The sequence below is a fragment of the Malania oleifera genome, chromosome 9, assembly GCF_029873635.1.
Source record: "Malania oleifera isolate guangnan ecotype guangnan chromosome 9, ASM2987363v1, whole genome shotgun sequence".
Lineage (NCBI taxonomy): Eukaryota > Viridiplantae > Streptophyta > Magnoliopsida > Santalales > Ximeniaceae > Malania > Malania oleifera.
Window position 1 is genome coordinate 92,212,541 of NC_080425.1, and position 21,315 is coordinate 92,233,855.

Sequence of the window (21,315 nt, forward strand, 5' to 3'; positions counted from 1 at the left end):
ATATATTCATTATCTTCCTACATTTCTAACTCTTACTTTACATACGAGCATAAAATTTGATCTTGAATTTTAATTCATGTGAATTGCATATAAAATTTCTTCAAAACTCACACAAATCCAAATTTAAGTTCCAAAATTCATGATTTCAAATATTACCTTATATACAATTTTAAAATTTGGAAAACAAATTATCTAATTTGTAACAATTTTTTAAATTCAAAAATAAAAAAAATATTTATTCACATTTAAACAAAATTTATTTTCTATTTCTTTAATATGAATCTTGAAAATTTTAAACTAAACTAAAATTCTTTATAATTATTTGGAAAAACTAAAAATTTAGAAACATAAAATATGTTTTACAACTAAACATGATCTTAGATGTAACGACCTGGAGAATAATAGTATTTAAATAATAAAAGAAAGGGAAATGGAAATTGGAACAAAAAGAGGCAGTTGACGACATTGCAGCATAATCCTGAGAAATTTTTCAGCTCCTCGTCGACGAACGTAGGAGACTTGTCAACGAGGGTATAAGAGGAGCTCGTTGATGAGGATAGGATTCGTCGACGAGAAGATACCGAGAGAGAGTTTGTGGAAACCTAAAATTTGTTGACAAGGGTTGAAGTTTGTCGATGAATTTTCTATAAGATTAGTCGACGAGATGACGTGGCTCGTCAATGAATTCCGCAGTATAAATAGGGTTAAACGAGAATTTTCAGTCATTTTCCTGCGTCGAATTTCTCTCTCTCTCTCTCCTCATACGGTTTCTCCTCCTTCTCACTAAGATTTTGGGTCGAATTTTTGCTGATTCGACGATCTGAAGCCACCATGACGTTCCTGGGAAAGTTCTCTGCAAGTCTATCGGAGCGGATCGTCGGTGGGGCTGAGTTGGAAACCATCCCAAATCCAGGGTAAGACTTTCTACTCAGTATTTGGTTATTTGACAGTTGTAGAAAGTGTTATACGCGTAAAAATATTGAACTTTAGTTATGAGAAATGTTGTTTTCAGGGTGTTGAGTAGAGAACCCTACGGGCACAGGACAGATTTTCTTAGGGGCTTTTCAAGAATCAGGTAAGGGGATAAACTAAGCTAGTATTTTATGAAAATATGTATATTGTTATAGCATTTGATTTCAAGAAATAAATATATTTATATATGATTTATATTTGAAAAAATACTGTTGAAAATGATGGTATGTTGAATATGCGAAAAACCTGTTACTGTGGTATGAGTAAAAATTGTTATGAAATACTGTTTTTTGGGACTGTGTGAATGATACGAATTTTTATAATGGAAAACCGGCGTATGGGCTGAGATTTTGATATATTTGTCGGCGTACAGGCCGAGTTATGTGTATGATTTGCTAGCGTACGGACTAAGCTATGAATATGTTTGCTGACGTATGGGCTGAGCTATGAAAATGATTTGCCAGCATACGGGCTGTGCTATGATTTGCCGGCATACGGTCCGAGTTATGGTAAAATGTGAAATATCGGCGTATGGGCCGATGAATTTTTATGATATATGTATATATATGCAAAATGATATGATTGATCTGATAATTAATGATATAAGATATCTGTGTATCACAGTTTCAGTATATGTTATATGATATTAGAACTTAGTTGGTTTGGTCTAGGCTAGCACTTGTACGGTACCGTTACTATGTGTCTAAGGTCATTATGATCATGATATTTGTGTTAACACCGCTGTATGGAGTGGTGTGAGATTGGATGGTCGATATGGTTTATAAGAAGTGTGTGAGCGCCCCTGGTGTACGAACCAGGTTTGGCAGACCCATCAGATTTACAGACTGTACTTTTGACTTAGCAGTGGTCGGCCAACCATTGTCAGGTCCCGCCTTCGGGCCACACAACCCAGTCATGTGGGGGTAATACATGACAACAATCAGCTAACCTACTAGGAATGTTTTTGTATTATTATTATATGAGATGAAATATGTTTATGAAAATGCAGTATGTTCTACCATGTTTTGATGATATATATGTTTTCTCAGATTTGACAAAACAGTTACTGAATATGTTCTGTATGGTATATGTATAACACGGATTACTCATGTTATCACACACTGGTATTAGTTTATTTCCCTTACTGAGAGGTGTCTCACCCTAAAATTTATAAACTTTTCAAAAGCCCCAAATAGGAGAGTGGGAAAGGTCCCGCTGATCTAGTGCTGTTTGTCTACCCTTTTTGAAGGGTAAGTTTTAGTAGAGACAGTTGGGTTTTGTGAGAAATGTCCCTAGATCTTGTTTTGGGATGTATATACTGAAATATAGTGGATATAGTGACTCTGGTATTTATGGTAATGCGATGGATGTTTTCATATTTATAATATTATGATTGTATGTTTCTTGCTGCTTAGGCTTCAGTTATGTGTTCTGATGTATCCCTGGTACCCATGGGTTCAGGTGGATTATGATCTTCTGAGTTGAAGGTTTTGATTTTGTATTATAAAAAAAAAAATGTGAAAATTAAGCAGGTCATCACATTAGATGTCCATGTTTTTGAAATTAAAAATGTTATTGCCAAGGTTTAAACTTCGATTTCCAATTATAAAAGTATTATTTGCCTAATGTTGTGATATGTAGCTCACATACTGAGTGGAAAGTATGCATAAAGGGAAAGCATGAAGGAAATCAAGGTGCGCCAGGGCAAACCGTCAACGGTAGCCTTGTAACCGTTGACGGTTTGGGGGCAATATCTGAATGAATTTTCATTCTATTTGAAGCTGTCAACGGTTTGGCTCGGGAATCCAACGCAGATTTCAAATTTGAATGAGGGGACGTTAATTTGGTTGGGGTTTAGAGGGAAAACATCTAGGAACCCTATTTATATATCATTTGTGATGTATTTGGTAGAAGGTTGATGTATTGTTCATGTCCTTTGGACAAGAAGATAATAAATTATTGTCGTTTGCTCTCGTGGACGTAGGCATCGCCGAACCACGTAAATCCTTGTGTTATTGTTGTTGTTGCTTTCATATAATTTTTGTGGTTTGTTTCTATATTTTCATCATAAGTGTTGCGTGTGTTTGATCCGATATTCCGTTGTGCAATTCGTTTTTTTCACAACAAATTGGTATTAGAACATTGTTGTAATGATCTCTAGATCTTTATCTGTGAAATTTGATGTTGTCAAGTTTGATGGAACCAGGAATTTTGGTTTGTGGCAATGAAGGGTGAAGATTTGTTAGTGTAGCAAGATATGGTGAAGGCTTTATACGAAATTCAACTGAAAGCATAAATGAAGCAAGTTGGGATGAAATGGAGGCAAAGGTAGTATCAACCATTCGACTTTGTTTTTTGCTAATGACGTGTTGTATTACGTCATGGATGAGGATTCTACGACAACAGTTTGGCGAGAACTGGAAAGTTGGTATATTTCTAAGTTTTTATCGAACAAATTGTTTCTTAAGCAAAGATTGTATTGGCTTAAGATGGTGGATGATTCGGATTTGAACCAACATATCAACACATTCAATCAAATTATGAGTGATTTGATACGTGTTGATGTAAAGTTCGAGGAGGAAGACAAGGCGTTGATGCTATTAAAATTCCTTACCTACGTCTAACTCGAATGAGAATTTGGTTACCACTCTGACATGGGGCAAAGAAAGCCTGAATTTGGAAGAGGTGACAAATGCATTGCTACGTTTTCATCAAAGAAAAATGGCTAGCGATGAAGTTTCACATGGTGAAGGGCTTGTAGTGAAGAGTAACCGAGAACGTGGGAGACACAAGTCCCGGAGTGGATCTCGGTTGCAGTTCGGGAAAAAGGACATAAGGTGTTTTAGGTGTGGGAAAATTAGGAACATAAGATTGGAATTTTTGGAGTGGAAGAAAGGGAATGCTGAAAATTAGGAGGGTCTGTCAACATCAGAAAATGTAGTGGAAGGAGACTTGGAGAGCAGTGATGGTGAAACATATGCGGTTAGGGCATATGGATGACTACATGTATTCAGATGTTTGGGAACCAGTAAGGACATCACGAGGTAGACATATGTATTTCGCGAGTTTATCACAAAAGACCTTGGTGTATCTCATGCGGCACAAGTCAAAGGTGTTTGCTAGGTTTAACTTGTGGTTGAGGTGGAAAACCAAATCGGGAGAAAGATCCTCAAGTCAGACATTGGGACTGAGTACACTAGTTTTGTTCAAGTAGGTTTTGTGAGTAGGACAAGTTATATGTAGGACTTGCAAGGAACTTCTTGGTGAAATCAGTGAGTATGACGCGTTTCTCATTTAACCGATTGTCAAAGGTTTCATTAGATGGGAGAGTTGCAGAAGAATTGTGGGCAGGTTTTGCAGTAGACTACTCGGGTTTAAGTGGATGTCCACAGGTGCTCATTTCTAGTGAGGTGAGGTCTAGGATTGATTTTATGTTTGGATAGTACATCTTTCTGGGGTATAAGAAAGGTGAGTTCAAGTTGGAGGATCCAATGGAAAACAAGGTGGTGATCAATGGAGACATGATTTTTGGTGAGAAAGTCATGGGACAGTGTACTCAAGTAAAGGAAGAGAAATAGATACCAAAAAACTGCACTAGCAATGAACATGTGATGCAGGTGGACTTACAGACTCAGTGCAGAGATGATATGGTTCTTATTGTAGGGAGTTATAACTTGAGATACTAGTAGGTTAACATGCTATTGGCTAGGAAGGCTTTGACTGAGGCTAATCAGTTGGGAACTCTGTTGAAAAGTTTTGACATGAAGGTTTTGGGTATGACCAAGAAGGCAAGGGTCTTGGTTTGAAGATTCGCAAATACAAAGTTGCAGGGAGATTAGTGTTATCTTAGGATGGCTTTATGGACAGAGTTGCAGGGAGATTGGTGTTATCTTAGGGTGACTTTGTGGACAAAATTGCAGGGAGACTTTGTTTGCCATATCAAGGGGGTTCTGTGGAGAATCAATGTAAAATGTCTACTACTTGATACCCAAGGACGGACGATGATGTGTGGGATATGTCAAAGGTCCCCTATGTTAGTGCAATGAGGTGTTTTGGTTGGCAATTGAGTAGTCCATCAGTTGTGAGGAATATTGATGTAGACTATGTAGGGGGCTTTAATGATAGAAGATTTACAAGAGGTTTTGTGTACACTGTTGTGGGAAGACCTTGCTGGAAGCCTAGGGCGCAGTCTTAGGTTGTTACATCTACAACTAAATCAGAGTTCATGACAGGAGTCGAAACTGCCATAGGTAAGTTCAAGCCTTGCTTGGACTTGATTTTTTTCTTTAGTTACAAGATGGGAGGCTGTCCCTACCTAATGTCCCAAGGTCAAGGGGGAGCAACAGGTTCATGTTTTCAGAGTCTGCTAAAGGGCGTATGTTCGTCAAGGTGAAGATTGTTGTGATATATGACTCGCATACTGAGTGGAAAGCATGCACAAAGGGAAAGCATGAAGGAAATCAATGGGCAATAGGGCAAACCGTCGATAGTAGCCCTGTAACCATTGACGGTTTGGGGTAGTGTAGAGACTTAAACTCGAAATAAACTGGGTTCGTTGACGAAGGAGTCACATTCGTCGACAAAGTCCTTCAGAGCCTCGTCGACGAAATTCAGAGCCTCGTCAACGAGTAAATACCGAGCGGGTCAGAGAAATATCCGGAACATGGGCTCCGCGACAAAAAGATGGCTTCGTCAACGAGCTGTGTAGTAGATTCGTCGATGAAGACGCCGCCTTGTCGACAAGTTGGACTTGGTCAAAGGCCCTATAAATATCCATTTTGGTTGCTTAAAAGCTAAGTTTCTTCCTAAAAACTCTCTCTCTCTCTCTACCAACGAAATTTCTCTCTCTCTCTCTCTACCAACGAAATTTCTCTCTCTCTCTCTCTAAGATTCTTCGCCGTTCGATGCCCGTTTCTAAAAATGAAAGTTCCTGTGCGGATCAGAGAAGGAAGTTCTACAACTTTATCAGATCAGATTGTTATTTTGAGGATTTTCGATTTTTTCCAAAAATCGAGGTAAGAATCTGATTTTAATTTCAATTGAATATTTTGATAGTAGTCGAAATTATAGTAAGATTATATTCTGCGATTTTTAGGTTTTGAGGGTCCAGGGTTGTCGATTTGGATTGTGTTCGTACGAAGTTTTGTTTCGAGTTTAAGGTAAGAGGAATTTGATTATAACAGTTATTTTGAAAAACTAAACCGCTAAAAAGTTAGTTTATACTTATATGTATGATTTAACTGCTTATTTGTTATTCTACCGAGTAGAAATGTCGATTTTACGATTTTTGGTAAAAATAAGGATTTTAGCGTATGATCTCCAAATTTTATGAAAAATACCTATTTGCATTTATACTGTAGTCGGAGATGCTTGAATCCTTTACTTTTACATTTAAGTGATGTTTACCGGATTTTTATCATTTAGCGGATTTTTGGATTAAACTCGTGTGATATATGTTGAAATGGAAATGTATGAATTTTCTATACTATTGATATAGATTATGGGAATGGAGTTCCAATTTGTTATATTGAGTATGTGGAAAATAGAGGCCGGTGATACACCGAACTGTATCATTAAACAAGAAAGGGTAAACTGAGTGGATAGGCACCAGTTTGAACCCAATGTGATTATCTGAAATTGTGAAAATACTGGAATTGCACAGGTTACTATATTTTTCTATAAATTGTATATATGATATTGAAACCACAACTTGATCAAAAGAAGTTGAAAGAAACTTCAGTAAAAGGGGTTGAAAGATACTCCAGTTCGGGGTTGAAATAAACTCCTAGGGTCAGGTACCGATGCTGGCAGTACAGTGCAACCATACATGACAAATCAGTATGGGTACATTAGATGGTCGACTTGTGAGGAGTTAGTAAGCTGCTGGTAAAAATAAACCAGGGGGCGGTCGGATTATAAAAGATGCTCGGCTTTGTCTGCACGAACATGACACTGTCAGAGGCAATCAGTGCACAACCTATGTCACGAGGTAAACAAACAAATTGTTATATAAAGCTGGAGGTGTTCTAATAATCATATGCATAATTTAAATATTTGATGTGTAGATAAATGTTATATGTTACAATATTATAAACAAATGTTTCAAACGTACGAGTTTGTATGAAAATATGCATATATGTAGTCATACAGTGTTGTAACACTCTCTTCCTTACTGAGAGGTGTCTCACCCTATCATACAACCTTTATTTTTAGGTCCATCAGTACGTCGGTCCTAGTAGCTAAAGGGATTGGGGAGATTGTAATTTGGTTTAGCTTACGTAAGCATTCGAACCATGTATTATACTTAGATGAAGGTTCTTTCTAGAGAATTGTAATAATAGGATTTATTCTATGTCTGGATTTATGTACTTGTGGATGTATTAGTAAGCTCTGGTATAAGTCTAGTAGAAATCCCAATGAATGTTTATATTTTTCCGCGACATTTACATTGTAATTATGTATGGTTTACACCCGTAGGTCCTTGTTTAGGGCGGGTTGTCTATGTATTTTGAACAGATATAGGTATTTTGTATGAGTGAGTGACACTTGGGTCTGTATAAAGAGGATTGGGTTGTTATAGTATCTGAATGAATTTTTATTCTGTCTGAAACCATCGACGGTTTCGCTCGGAGAACCCAGCACAGATTTCAAATTCAAACCATTGAAGATTTGGCTTGGGGAACCCAACGTAAATTTCAAATTTATATAAGGGGACGTTAATTTGATTGGAATTTGGAGGGAAAATCTCTGGGAACTCTATTTATATATCATTTGTGATGTATTTGGCAGATGATTGATGTATTGTTCATGTCCTTTAGACAAGGAGATAGTGAATTATTATCGTTTGCTTCAATGGATATAAACATTACCGAACCATGTAATTTCTTGTGTTATTGTTGTTATTGCTTTCATGTATTGGTAAAGTGCCACGTGTGTTTGATCCGATTTTCCACTCTGCAATTTGTTTTTTTCACAACACCTAACATTTTCTTGGCGCTTTAGGATTCCATCTTTAAATCATCTGCTGCCCTTACCGTCGCTTAATGATAAAATGTTAAGGCCAACATGAGTGACTCGTAACTCGAGTGGCTTTGAAAAGATTAGCTGGTGGTTGGGGGCATGAATGCAAGGCCTCTATTGTGACTTCTTTGTTTTTTTGTTTTTTTTTCTTCCGCTGTAATGGTGTCTCAGATTCTTTTTACATTTACAAATCCATAAAAATAAAAAACCCCTTGCCCCTTTATTGTTAATGTTATCATTAATAATAAAATAACTGATTGTGCTTTTTCATAGGTTCAATTTTATTGAGTGATCAGAAATAAATCCTCTACGGTTCTCTACTTCAAATTTTTCAGTTTTTTTTTTTTTTTTTTCACTTTTTTGGTTTTAAGAATTCAAATAAAGTTATAGACTATTGATAAAAAACAGAAAAGTGCAGGCTAGATATAGACCCAAATTTTCATTTTCAATTTCACTTCCACAAAATCATGAAAGAAAAACTAATGTGGATCTTGATATTCTTCAACGATAAACAGTCCTTTAATTTTTGCACACTAACAAATCATAAGATTGCACATCACTTGTGATAGTTTTCTTGTCATGAATAAAAATTTTCCATGCTCTCGAGGTTTCAAAACTTTTCATACATATTTATTCCTCTATATCCCAAAGATAATGCTTGGTTACAGAATGTCTACTCCTAAAGAATACAACAGCTATAATTAAAACTTAAATAAACCATGAAAAAAAACTGTCATGATAAAATAAATGATAATATAAAAAAATTTAGTAATCATTACATTAAATAGACAAAAAATAACTACTCCTAAATTTTATCAGAAAAATGTTTAAGGTGAAAACCCATGCATTGTAGGATATAAATAAACTCAAATGTTGGGATACTAACCTAGACTGATGATAAGCCCACAAATATTGGAGTTGATCAAAAGAAACAAAAACTTTAGCCGAAACCAACAATTTTGAAATTCAAACCTAATTAAAATCAAAATCTTATTCACCGAGTTCATAGTTTGTCAAGTATAGACACGTCTGAAATTGATCCAACTTATTTTCTATGAATTCAATCTGGCATATTAGTAATCACTGGCCAAGCAAAATAAACATGCTAAAGTTACCAAGTTTGACGTCAAGAAGTGTTGGCCCTTCATACAGAAGTAGTACAGACAAGTACGTATTCAATAGTCACTAAGTTTTTTTACAGACTACGCAGGAAATCTTTCAATAGTTGATACATAGCTATACTGACTTCTGTATTACACACGCATGTAAGCAATGTCTCCCATTTTTGTAGAGCTCAACAAGTCCCACTTGGTATTAATTTATAAGCCTCTGAGATCAATACTGCAGAAAGATCCAGTTGGCTGACAATGAAAGAAAACCTTGCATACCAGTACATCTGTGGCATTATATATGAAAACGAATAAATAGGAATAGAGAAGATAAAGGAAGGGATTACCCATTTGCAGTTCTGATTTTGTTTTTCCCTTTTCACCTGGAGGTTCTAACGTCCATAGCTCCAAGATCTGCAGGCTCATTGTTTGATGCATTCTCAGAAGTGTCAATGCTAGGGCTGCTTTTATAACGATCCACATGCTGAGGCTTGATCAGTGTGCAAGGCATTCTGGATGATCCATGAGGAGAGAAATTCTGCTTAGCTTTAGAACTCCTAGGCAAGCAGCCCATTGAACTAACTAAGCCGGGTGTTTTCTGTTCATGTTGAAGCTTAGAAGAAACAGGAGATTCAGTAGTTTCAGGACGTTTTCCAGACAAATCAAAAGGCCTGTGAAAGACCAACTGGGCCACGGTTCGGTCTATGGGATTTGTGTCTGTTTCCATATCAGGCATTGTAGTACATCTGAAATATCATACATTAAATGAAGGGGAAAAAATAAGAAAGAAAGAAGCAAAAAAAAATCTTCCAGTACAACTAGGTTGAAAACTGGAACTGTATTCAAGATGCAACATTTTCATCAATATCTGACAGAAAATCATAATTGGAAAGACAGCATGGGTTGTGTTCAGAAACCCTCATATGATATGTTATAAGTGTTGAACATTTAAGGAAGATTTTGATGCTAACAGAACTTTTTATTAGACTTTAATCTAAGATGATCATCTTCTATTGATTTAGCGTGTGCAATCACACTTTATTTTCCAACCAGTCAACCACTCAAATATAGTCACGTGCTATTTTGTAGTTTTAGGATATATTATGTATATTGATAATATTGTTATATAATCATATATTTTATTTATTATAAATAGATACACATATATCAGTTTATTTCGAGTAACGCTGATTTCTAATCATTAAAAACTGAAACCAAACCAATAACCAGAAAACATAAAGGGTGAACCAAAACAAACCAGAAATAAATGGTTAAATGAAATTTCAGTTTAGGGCTGGATAATTAGTTTGGTTCGTTTTTCAAATATTTTTTTTAACAATCTAGCATTGTGTGCTTTTATGCTTACAATATTTTGAAATTTAAAAAGGGATGGATAGTGACTTCACTGGGTGAAAGGTCCTATTTTATGCTTTACATGGTGTCAAGCTAGAAATTAGCACGTGTCTGTGTACCTGCTTTAAACAGTGGTTGGCTAAGTTGGAAATTGGCACTTGTTTGAGATGGTACTACAATGTTGAAATGATTTTGAAATGGTGTGCCACTTGCATGGCTTTACTTTTGTAAAGTGAATACTTAGAATAAGGAATATGTTCATGACAATTGTGTATATGCATGCATATAAAAGTTAATCTTGAAGTCATGTAGTCCTTATATGAATGAGGGTAGATTGAGGATGCCTGCTGAGCACATGGTTGCTCACTCTATTTCCTTAACCATAATAGGTCATATCTGGATGAGTTTTCCAAAAGGCTTTCTACCTTTATGGACATGTACTACAGGTTTGCATGCATGCGTTGTTTTGTTGTTGAACATATTTGGTCCAAAAAGTCTGTAATAGGACTAGTTTGGCATGTGGGAATGACATTGTACATTAAGTGAGTAAAATCTACTATAAAGATCCTAGCGAATTTAAATCATCTTTCGGTTGCATTGTGGAACACACACACATACACAAACACATAGGTATGTATCTTGCCTCTTAACAATCTTATCACTTGTACTTGAAGGATGCTTTTCGCAAATCTGTTTCTTTCCTAGGCCTAGTGCCTCCATTAGATTTAAGATCTTTAGTTAAGAAAGAGGTACCGATAATTTGAGTTGCATGTGGTTGAGTCACATGTAGGATATGTTTAGGTCGATTTAAGCATGTGCCTTCGTGTGATAAGTATGGTTGGGGCTATTGCTTAGTTAGGATTGTTTGAATTACAAATATTACATACGATCACATGTAATATATAGTGACTGCATTAAATCATTAAATCACTTGGAATTTTTACTACGGAGAATGCAATGAAGGGGTGTTTTCTACATCTCCTGCCCCATTAAAGATAGGGATCAACAAAGCTTCAGGTGAATCTCAGAGTTTAGCAGGAATTTATAGTCTTATTAATTAAACCCTCTCAATTTTGCAGTGAAGGTGAAGAAACTTCATTAAATGCTGAGGATGCCAGAGTACAGAATTATCATCATAGTTTCTTTATTCAAAGATGAGGTTTACCATGGTTGGAATTTGTCAAAAGAGTCGGGATGCTGGCACTACGAATTTTACTGATTTTGAAACAAATTTCAATAAGAAATGTTAAAGCATGATATACATTTTTCGTTCATAACCTAGCAGCTTAAGCTTTTAGGTAAAGAGGTAATCTAACATGGTATCACTGTATCAGAGCATTGATCTCCTTAAAATCTGAGTCATCTGAATTGGTTTTGATACTCTATTTTTTCGTTTTTTTCGTTATCCTCCACTTATCAATCCTCAAATCTTATTTTCTGATTGGTTTGAGAGTTGTTTAAGGACACCCTGCCTATGGGATAGGTTGTGCAGCATCCTTGGCAGGAAGCTGTGTGTCTTCATGGTGATTTGCTGATGTGAACTCGGTTAAACTCTGTTTCTTGTATGCAGCTGCTGCTGTTGTTGTTCCTTTGTCACTCTGTTTGTGGTTTACTGATGATGCTGTTTTGACGATGTGTATTCATGATAGATTTCTTGCAATCTTGTACCAAATTGCTGGTTAATTTTGATTGGTGTTCAAATATTTATTTCCTGTTCTTCTCTGTGTTCATTTCCAGTTGTTGCTAGTCGTAATGCTTGGAGCTGCTGCCAGGTTGTTTATTACATCCCTGCAGTACTTTGCAGTGATCTGCCCTGTTCTTGGTGGCTAAGTAATTTCTCCGAGGACATTGTAAGCTCAGTTCCGTAGTCATAGCTTCCTATTGAAGTTCAGGATTTTCTGGATTTTGGAGAGTTTGAAGCAAGGTTTTAAAACCCAGACTGGTGACCGACCAGGTAAAGTCACTGGGTTAGTCGAACCGGTTAGAACCACTGGTGGTTGAACCGGGTAACATGATATATATTATGTATAATTATGTATACTCATATGTATTATTTATAAATAATATTAGGTTGATGTGATATATATATTTTAAATATATTAGTCAAAATAATCAATTGCAATATACAATTAATTACTAGTAAAAAATTAAATAAATTGTAAAAAAATTTTTTTTTGATAAATTATTGGACCTCATTACTAATTTTAACTATTATTAATACTTGTCAAACAAAAAATTAAAATAAAAAAGAAGATTTTGAATGAACTAAAAATTAATCAAATTTACTTATATTGTTCTGTACAAATACAAGTTGCCTTTCTTTTAATGTATTATTAGAGCTTGGATAATCTTAACTATATAATATATATTTTGTGTGGCGTGTTCAAGCTACAGGAGAAGACAGGCATGGTGGTAACTCACTCTCTTATGGCAAAATAGGTACAAGGTTCAAGATTCTCATCCAAAAACGCATCATTAGTTTTTCATTAAAGACATGGGTTGAATTGCCCACAAACTTGATTAAGGCCGGGTTGCCCGGTTCAATCCTGGTTCTCTTCAAAACCAGGTCTGGAGAGGTAGCTGGACTGGTCTCCTGGATGGCTCAGGTTGAACCGGCGGTCCTGTCTGGGTTTGACAACCATGGTTTGAAGTGTTAAGTTCTGGTTGTTAAGTCCTGAAAGAGCTGTTTGTGTAAGAATGTGCTGCCTGACTACTCAAGCTCCTTCCCTTGGCAAGTCAGCCATGGATACTACCTCTAATTGTATTAAAGGAAATTTTTGGAGGACGAGGAGCTCGTCGTGGCAATTCTCACATCTGCACACATTGTGGCAAGGAAAATCATATCATTAATCGCTGTTGGGATCTCCTTGGGAAACCAGCTTGGGCCAATGTCTCTTGCATTAAGCAATTCTACTATTGACGCTTCAAATGCACCTAGCCACTCCACTGGGGAGTTGAGTATATCACCACTATGTCTCAAGAGGGGTTTAACAATCTTTTTCAATGGTTCAACAACTCCAACCTCGGTATTTTACATCTAGAGCTGTTATGGCCGATTATGAACAACCGAGCTTCTTACCTGTTCATCCTGCTCACCCTGGGTTATAGATTCTAGTGCCTCCTCTCGTATGATAGATAGTCTTGATTTGTTTAAGTCCTTGAACCCTACTACTTTACACTCTCTAGTTACTCTTGTTAATGGTTCGGTTGCACCAGTTTCTAGTTCTGGCAATATTCTCTCAATTCCTTGTATTCTTCTTTCATCTGTATTATATGTGCCTAAATTTCCCCTGAACCTGCTATCAGTTGGTCAATTAACTAAGTCTCATAACTGTTTTCTGACCTTTTTTCCTTCTCATCGTGTTATTCAGGATCTTTGGACAAAGAAGAGGACTGGTGGAGGGCTTGAGAAGGATGTCCTATACTATTTTGATGGGTGTCATGGTGGGTCCAATTCTTGTCATACGACTCCCTTAATTTCTACTGATGGTGTTTCTCTTGATTAGTGGCATGCTTGTTTGGGTCATTCATCCCTTAAAAAATTACAAGAATTTTTTCTCATGTTCAAGTCCGTTTCTCATGTTCTACGTATAAATTAGGAAAACATATCAGGACATCTTTTCCGTCTAGGGTCGAGTCGCATAGTTAACCATTGTTTCTCTTTTTCATTTAGATATTTGGTGGCCATGTAAAGTCAAGAATTTGACAAGCCATCAATATTTTATGTCCATTGTGGATGATTTTTCGTGCATAGTTTGGATCTATTTGTTAAAATATAGGTCTGAATTTTTGAATATATTTACTCAATTCTACTAGGAAATAAAAACTTAGTTTGGCATCGGTATTCAAAAAATATTTTCAATTTGATAATGCACTTGAATTTGTTCAAAATGAGCTTCAGTTTTTTCGCTTGGCCAAAACAATTATTCATCAAACATCATGTATGCATACCCCTTAGCAAAATGGAGTAGCTAAATGAAAAAAATAGACATTTACTTGACATAACATGATCTCTACTCCTTCATATGCATGTTCCTAGAACCTTTAGAACTAATGCTCTTCTTACAACCTAATTTTTGCTCAATAGAATGCCCTCAAGTGTTTTCTAGGGGGACAAATTCCCTTCTCCATCGGGTACCCAGAAAAATCCATGTTCTTTTTTTGTGCCTCATGCGCTTGGGTGCACATGTTTTGTTCATGTTCCACATACTGGTCAGGACAAGTTCTCTCTTTGTGCAATTAAATGTGTCTTCATTGGGTACTCAAGAACTCAAAAAAGATATAGATGTTATGATACCCACACTCGCAGGAAATATGTTAGTGTTGATCTCACCTTTTTTAGGAGACACCTTATTTTTCCAGTGTTGGATCCTCTTTGGATGAATCTATTTTGATTCCATCAACGATTTATGGTCCCCCCCATTTTGTGTTAATCCTCCTATGCCTACCTTTTTCCCTCTTAAGAAATCTCCTTCCTCTCTTCCAAATCCATTAACTTGTTTAGATAAATAATTGAAGGTTTATGAATGATGGAAAAGCAAGCACAGACATCACTACCACCATCTATGCAACTCCTCTACCCATCTCTAGTTCAACTACTGATTTTGGAGATCCATCTTAATGTGACTTGGATTTGCCCATTGCTCACCGAAAAGGTGCTCGGCAATCCTTAGTTGCTTATCCTATTGCTCATTATGTTTTAGTTCTCTACCTTCCTAGTTCTATGCATTCTTTTGCCTTGTCTATTTCCTCAGTTTCTATCCCTTACACGCATGTTGAAGCGTTTTCTAACCCTGGGTGGAAGCATGAAATGGATGCCTTGACAACTCGAGGAGCATGGGACTTGGTGGATTTTCCTCCTGCTAAATAGTTAAACAGGTGTCATTGGGTCTACACCATAAAAAATCTTCCTAATGTCTTTATCGAACAACTTAAGGCTCTGTTGATTGCCGAGGGGTACACCCAAACATATGGTATTAATAATTTTGAGACCTCCTCTTCGGTTGCTCTAAATTCTGTTTGTGCATTGATTTCATTGGCAATTAATTTTGATTGGCCCTTAAGTTGGAAGTGAAGAATGTCTTCTTGTACGAAGATTTGCAAGAGTATACATGGAGCAACTTCATGGGTATGTTGTTTAGGGAGAGAATGGTCTAGCATGTAGATTGCATAAGGCCATTTAGGGTCCTAAACAATCTCCTCAAGCCTAGTTTGACAAATTTAGTGTGAGGGTTTCTACATTTGGCTTCATTTATGCTAATCTGATCATTTGGTTTTTGTCCACAAAATAGAGGTGGGTGTGGTACTTATGTTGATGATATTATCATCACAGGAAGTGACCAAAAATGGGATTGTAGATGTTAAGCAATGGCTTCGAGCCAAATTTCAAATCAAGGATTTGGGTAGTTTGTGTTACTTTCTTGGTATTGAAATTGTACTGTATAGGAAAGGGTTAAGTCCATCTCAACAAAAATATATACCTTGGACTTGCTAAGTGCGACTAATTTTTTAGGAGCTAAACCAACTGATACTCCTATGGATCCTAACATGAAGCAGTCTAGGGATGTTGGATCGGAAGTTGAAGACAAGCGTAAAAGGCAGTTGGTCGACAAGTTGATATACTTTGATTATCACTAGAACTGACATATCTTTTGCAGTAGAGGGGTGAGTCATTTTATGGAAAATCTCAAAAATCCTCATTAGGACATTTTTTGTAGGATTTTGCAGTATCTCAAAGGCTCTCTTGGAAAAGGTTTGATATATAAATGTAATAAAAATAGTGAGATCATGGGATACTTTGATGCACATTAGGCTGGCTCTGTTGATGATCGAAGGTCTACTATTGCCTGTACATTCGTGGGAGGTAATCTTGTTATTAGGTGTAGCAAGAAACAAACTAGTGTAGCAAAATCTAGTGCTGAAGCAGAAACCGAGCTATGGCTCATACTGTGAGTGAGCTTATATGGCCAAGATCTCTTATGTATAAGATGGGGTTTCCAGTAATGAAGCCAATGGATATGTTTGTGATTATCAAGCTTCCATTTATATTGCTAGCAATCTAGTATTCCATAAGACGACATAGCACATTGAAGTTCATTATCATTTTTTTGAGGGATGTTGTACTAAAGCAGGTTACGAGGACTCCTTCAGTGAAATTGACAGATCAGTTAGCTGATGTTTTCACAAAGCCTACCTTGTCTAATGGTTGTAACAAGCTGGGGTTGGGTGATATTTACACACCTCCAGCAGGAGGGGAAGTGTTAGAAGAGAATAGGTTATTTTAGCATTTGGGTTAGGTGAGCTGGGGGTATTTTTGTCCTTAAAATTTTATTATTATTAATATATAAAAGGGCAGACCTGGAACTGTATGCAAGACTCCAGGGAAACTGCCGCTTAGTTCTTTACTCGATTTTTCTCTTCTCCCTCTTCTCTTCTCTCCTTCTCTTCTCTCCATCTCTAACTTTACAACATATTAGATTACCACTTCACTTGAAATCTTAAGCTGTTAGGTTATGGGCCAACAATGTATATCATGCTTTAAAACCCCTACGTGCAGCCCAATAGCACATAGAGAGATAAACAAAGGATAGATAACACCCATTATAGGGAATACAATCATTTTTCAACACCACACAATTAATGCAGGCAACAGGACTAGAACCCAGGACCTCCTGGTGACCAGATCTAAAACCATGTTGTGAAGTTAGAGATGGAGGAGAGAAGAGAAGAGGAGAAGAAGAGAAAAAGAGGAAAGAACAGAGCGGCAGTTTCCCTAGAGTCTTACATACAGCTCCAGGTCTGCCCTCTTATATATTAATAATAATAAAAGTTTTAAGGACAAAAATACCCCCACTCACACAACCTAACTGCTGAAATAACCTATCATCTTCTAAAAAGAAATATCTGCAAAAGGCATTTCAGGAGCCAAGTTATAGGAATTCATGCAATTGACCCAAAGAAACCTGTTCGTTAGCCAATATGAAAGCAAATCAGGAGAGTTACCATAGCACAAAAGTTGAAAGTCGAGAATTTGAAAGGGAACTGAAACCTAGTATTAGGTCTAAACTTGTGGCTCTATGAAACGAGAGTTTTGCAGAGAATAGTAGAAAGGGCTGCTTTGGCAGAACTAAACAATGAAGATACTTAGAAACAGAAGGATAAATGATCATCTAGCAAAGTAGAGTTATCTTGAAAGAAGTAGAAAATTTCTTTGGCTGTACAACAAAGTTCTTAAATTGGTGGTCGATTATGTAAGGTCTTAAAGTGTTATGGGGATGAACAAGATGGGCAGATAAGGAGGGAATGTCCTCAGTCCAAAATTTCCAATTATACAACAAAGACAGCAGCAAACAACAACTCAATTTCCTGGTTCTTGACCCTGATCTTTTCTTCACCAGGTTTGAGTTTTCCTCAATCATTAGTGCAACCAACTCAATTGAATGCTCTTGGTTCATTTAAGGATGAACTTTCATATAAGGGGAAGTACTTGGGGAAGAAGGTGCATCCAGAGTTCATACCATTATACCATCCCAACCTAGACATTTGATTAGAGAAGATGAGGAAGCGAGTAACGCTATGGTAGAAAGTATGATTCTTTTACAGAATACTGAGGCAAGAGTCTTACTAGATCCTGATTCTATCTACTCATACATCTCCGCATCCTTCTCTAAAATGTTAAATTTAGAATCTGAACATTTGCGCAGTAATTCATGCGTTGCTTCCCTTGTGGGGAAAACTATCAACGCAAACAACATATGCTAGAATGACATTTTACATATTTTTGAACATAGCTTCTCAATTGACTTATTATTATTCATGGATATTGTGATTGTGATGTAACCTTGGGAATGGAGTGATTAACTATTATCATTCATTCATTGATTGTTTTCAAAAGAAAGTAGTGCTTTTGAGGTCCATCAAAATCTTTCTATGGAGGCAAACTATGAAGTTATCATGTTTAATATCAAGGTTACCAAAAAAAAAATGAATTTTTTCAAATTCTTGGGGCTTGTAGTAGCAATGTGAGAAAGGATGCAAATGGAGGAGAACCAGACTACATTGCCAATAATGGATGAATTTCTAAATGTTTTCCCAAGATATTTGCTAGGGTTACCTCTAAACGAGAGAAGAGTTTAAAATTTATTCAATACAAGGTACTAAACCAATACCAATTGCTCCATGTAGAATGACTTCATTTGATATAAAAGAACTTAAGGTACATCACGACTAGGGATTCATTCGACTACTATATCACTATTACCATAGGTTACACCTACACTATCTGCTAAAAACAAGATGGGTGTTAAAAAATGTCTATTGGTTACAAGAAGTTGAATCAGGTTGCCATCAAGAATTGACCAATTGGCAGGATCTCAGTATTTTACAAAAAACTAGAGATCGGGTTATCATCAATTGAGGATTCGGGAATAAGATATTTCAAAGACTGCATTTCATACATGCTATGACTTATGAATTTCTTGTTTTACCATTTGAGATATCTAGGGGACCTGCAATGTTTATGGATATAATAAATCAAGTTTTCAACCTCTGATGAGTTTATCATAGTGTTTTTCGAAGATATTTTGATATATTCAAAAACTTGGAAAGAGCATGTGCAATACTTACGACTAGCTTTACAAACATTACGAGAACATCATTATATGCTAAATGGGAGAAATGTCAGTCTTGGACAACTAGTGTAAATTTTTTGCATCATGCCATACCAAAAATGGATTATTTGTTGAGTGTTGACCCTTCTAAAGTTAAGGCTGTATTAAGTTTAGAAAATCCTAAAAAATGTGGCCAAAAAATTCATCATTTTGTGGCATTGTGCAGAGTTTTCTCAAAGTAGTCAACCCACTAAGTTAGCAAGGAAGGGAAAAAGATTTAAATGGAGTGAAGAATGTGAAGCAGTGTTTCAAGAACTAAAACATGACAATTGCTCCAATATTAATTCTTTCTAATAGTGAGGCAAGGACTTCAATTTCGATTGACACGTTGAAATTTCAACCAAAATTTTGAAATTTTGGTAAATTTCGATAAATTCAGCATAGTAGCTTGAATTTTGAAGAAAAAGTTGGAACTATTTTTATATCCCTCAACTAGCAAGTATTGTAGCACCAAATCATTTGTCTCTCCCCAACCGCAGCAGGTGGCAAACAAGAGGATGGGGGGTTCATGCTCCGTGCCTCCTTGTGTTACTGTGCAACACTAGCACTAATTAAAATCATTACCCCTTCCATTATTCACTTACCAACCTTATAGAAAGGGTAACTTGTTACTTATTAGTTAAGAAATTATTATAAGTTTATAACAATTCCCACCATATGTAAATAAATATATTATCATCATTATTATTATGTAATTAAAATGCTAATCCCTCTTTATTATTTTGTCCCTCCCAATTCCCAATTAGTAATTGTATCATCATCATTATTATTATGTAATTAAAATGTTCCCCTCCCCTCTTCCTTTATTATTTTGTCCCTCCCAATTCCCAATTACCCCCTTATCCAACTTACCACTTACCCCATTATTTAGCAGTTTTAATAATACACTTATAAATGTTAAAAATTATGGTTACATAAACTGCAATGGTAATTGGTAATGCTATACATTTATTTATTGAAAAATAAAATAAAATATATTTTAATTTTTGAATAAACTACATCATAAAAATAATATTAAATATTTTAAGAACTATTATTGTAATTTAGCAAATTTTTTTATAAATTGCATCACCACAAAATCCTAAAGATATAATAGAAGAGATTATTTAAGCCACCTAAAAACTCCATGTCGTATTAAATATATGATACTTTTTTTGTAATTTACATATTTAAAATGATGATTTTGTAAGCTTAAATCACTAAATGAATGACTCATATAATCAAAACCGAAATAGAAATTTGCACGAATTTAGACATCAAATTTCCATCAAGATTGAAACTTTTTAAGTCCTGGGAGTGAGGATCCTTGTGTAGTGAACATGCATGCTCTACTTTAAATTGGCTAGTATTCCTCTACATACATTTATTGTCTACTTTGATAATAAGCACACAAATACCCTATGCCTCTTGAAGACGACTCCTCAAGCTGAAGTTGTATAAATATCACCGAACCCCAACTTGTTCGACAATTAGACAAGGCAGGCTTAAATAAGGCCTCTTGTAAACAATCTCGTAGTTCATAGATGACTTCACAAATGGGGCATTCACAGCCTTTTTCATCACGTCATTCCTCAAAAAGTTACAATCAACTTCAAAGTGCTTTGTTCTCTCGTGGAACATAGGATTTTTGGCTATGCATGCAACAACTTGATTATAAAAAAACATATCCATAATGTAACTTCCTAAACACGATGAACTCTTTCGCCATTTTGTTTCACCCCATGCCATCTTCCAAAACTTGTCTTCGCCTCTGATAATCTTTTGTCTTTTTTGGTCCTCTCGTCTCTTGCTTGATATTTCTTAAACCTTTTGACCATTATTCTTGAGTTTTCTACCCTTTTCCTTTTCATTCAAACTTTTTCAACCTTTTTCCTTATTTTAATACGTAGAGTAGAAACTGAGGTTATCATGGTTTTTCACTCTTCTTTCAAGGTGGAAAGAAAATTTTAAATTTTGATAGATTGGAGAATGATTCTATTAGTATATTCTAAGTTTGTGGGTAGCTGATTAACTTTTTTTGGTGCTGAAAATTTTTCAGTGGTTTTTCACTCCAATTAAGGATTTTTGGTCAGAGATTTGTTGTTTGGGTAAGCATATTGGTGGTTTGCATCTTGGAGTGGAAGGAAGTTCAAAAAAATTTACAGAGAAGGTATTTCATGGTAGCTCTCTTGTTGGAAGCTCTTCTGTGCTTT

General features: G+C 35.9%; 1 protein-coding gene across 5 annotated transcripts in view; it reads right to left on the bottom strand.

Annotated features, from left to right (window-relative positions):
- Positions 1–6,470: 6,470 nt before the first annotated feature.
- Positions 6,471–21,315, bottom strand: part of LOC131163833 (protein LNK2) — an 86,601-nt gene continuing 71,756 nt past the window's right edge. For 2 of the 5 annotated variants that reach the window (XM_058120620.1, XM_058120616.1), the window contains 2 exons: positions 9,449–9,847; positions 6,471–6,949 (listed from right to left, as the gene is read on the bottom strand). In XM_058120620.1, coding sequence (XP_057976603.1) covers positions 9,481–9,847 — 367 coding nt within the window. In that variant the 3' untranslated portion in view covers positions 6,471–6,949; positions 9,449–9,480. Of the gene's footprint in view, positions 6,950–9,111; positions 9,848–21,315 lie in introns of those variants that run through there. The other 3 variants (XM_058120615.1, XM_058120619.1, XM_058120618.1) reach the window with 2 other exon arrangements.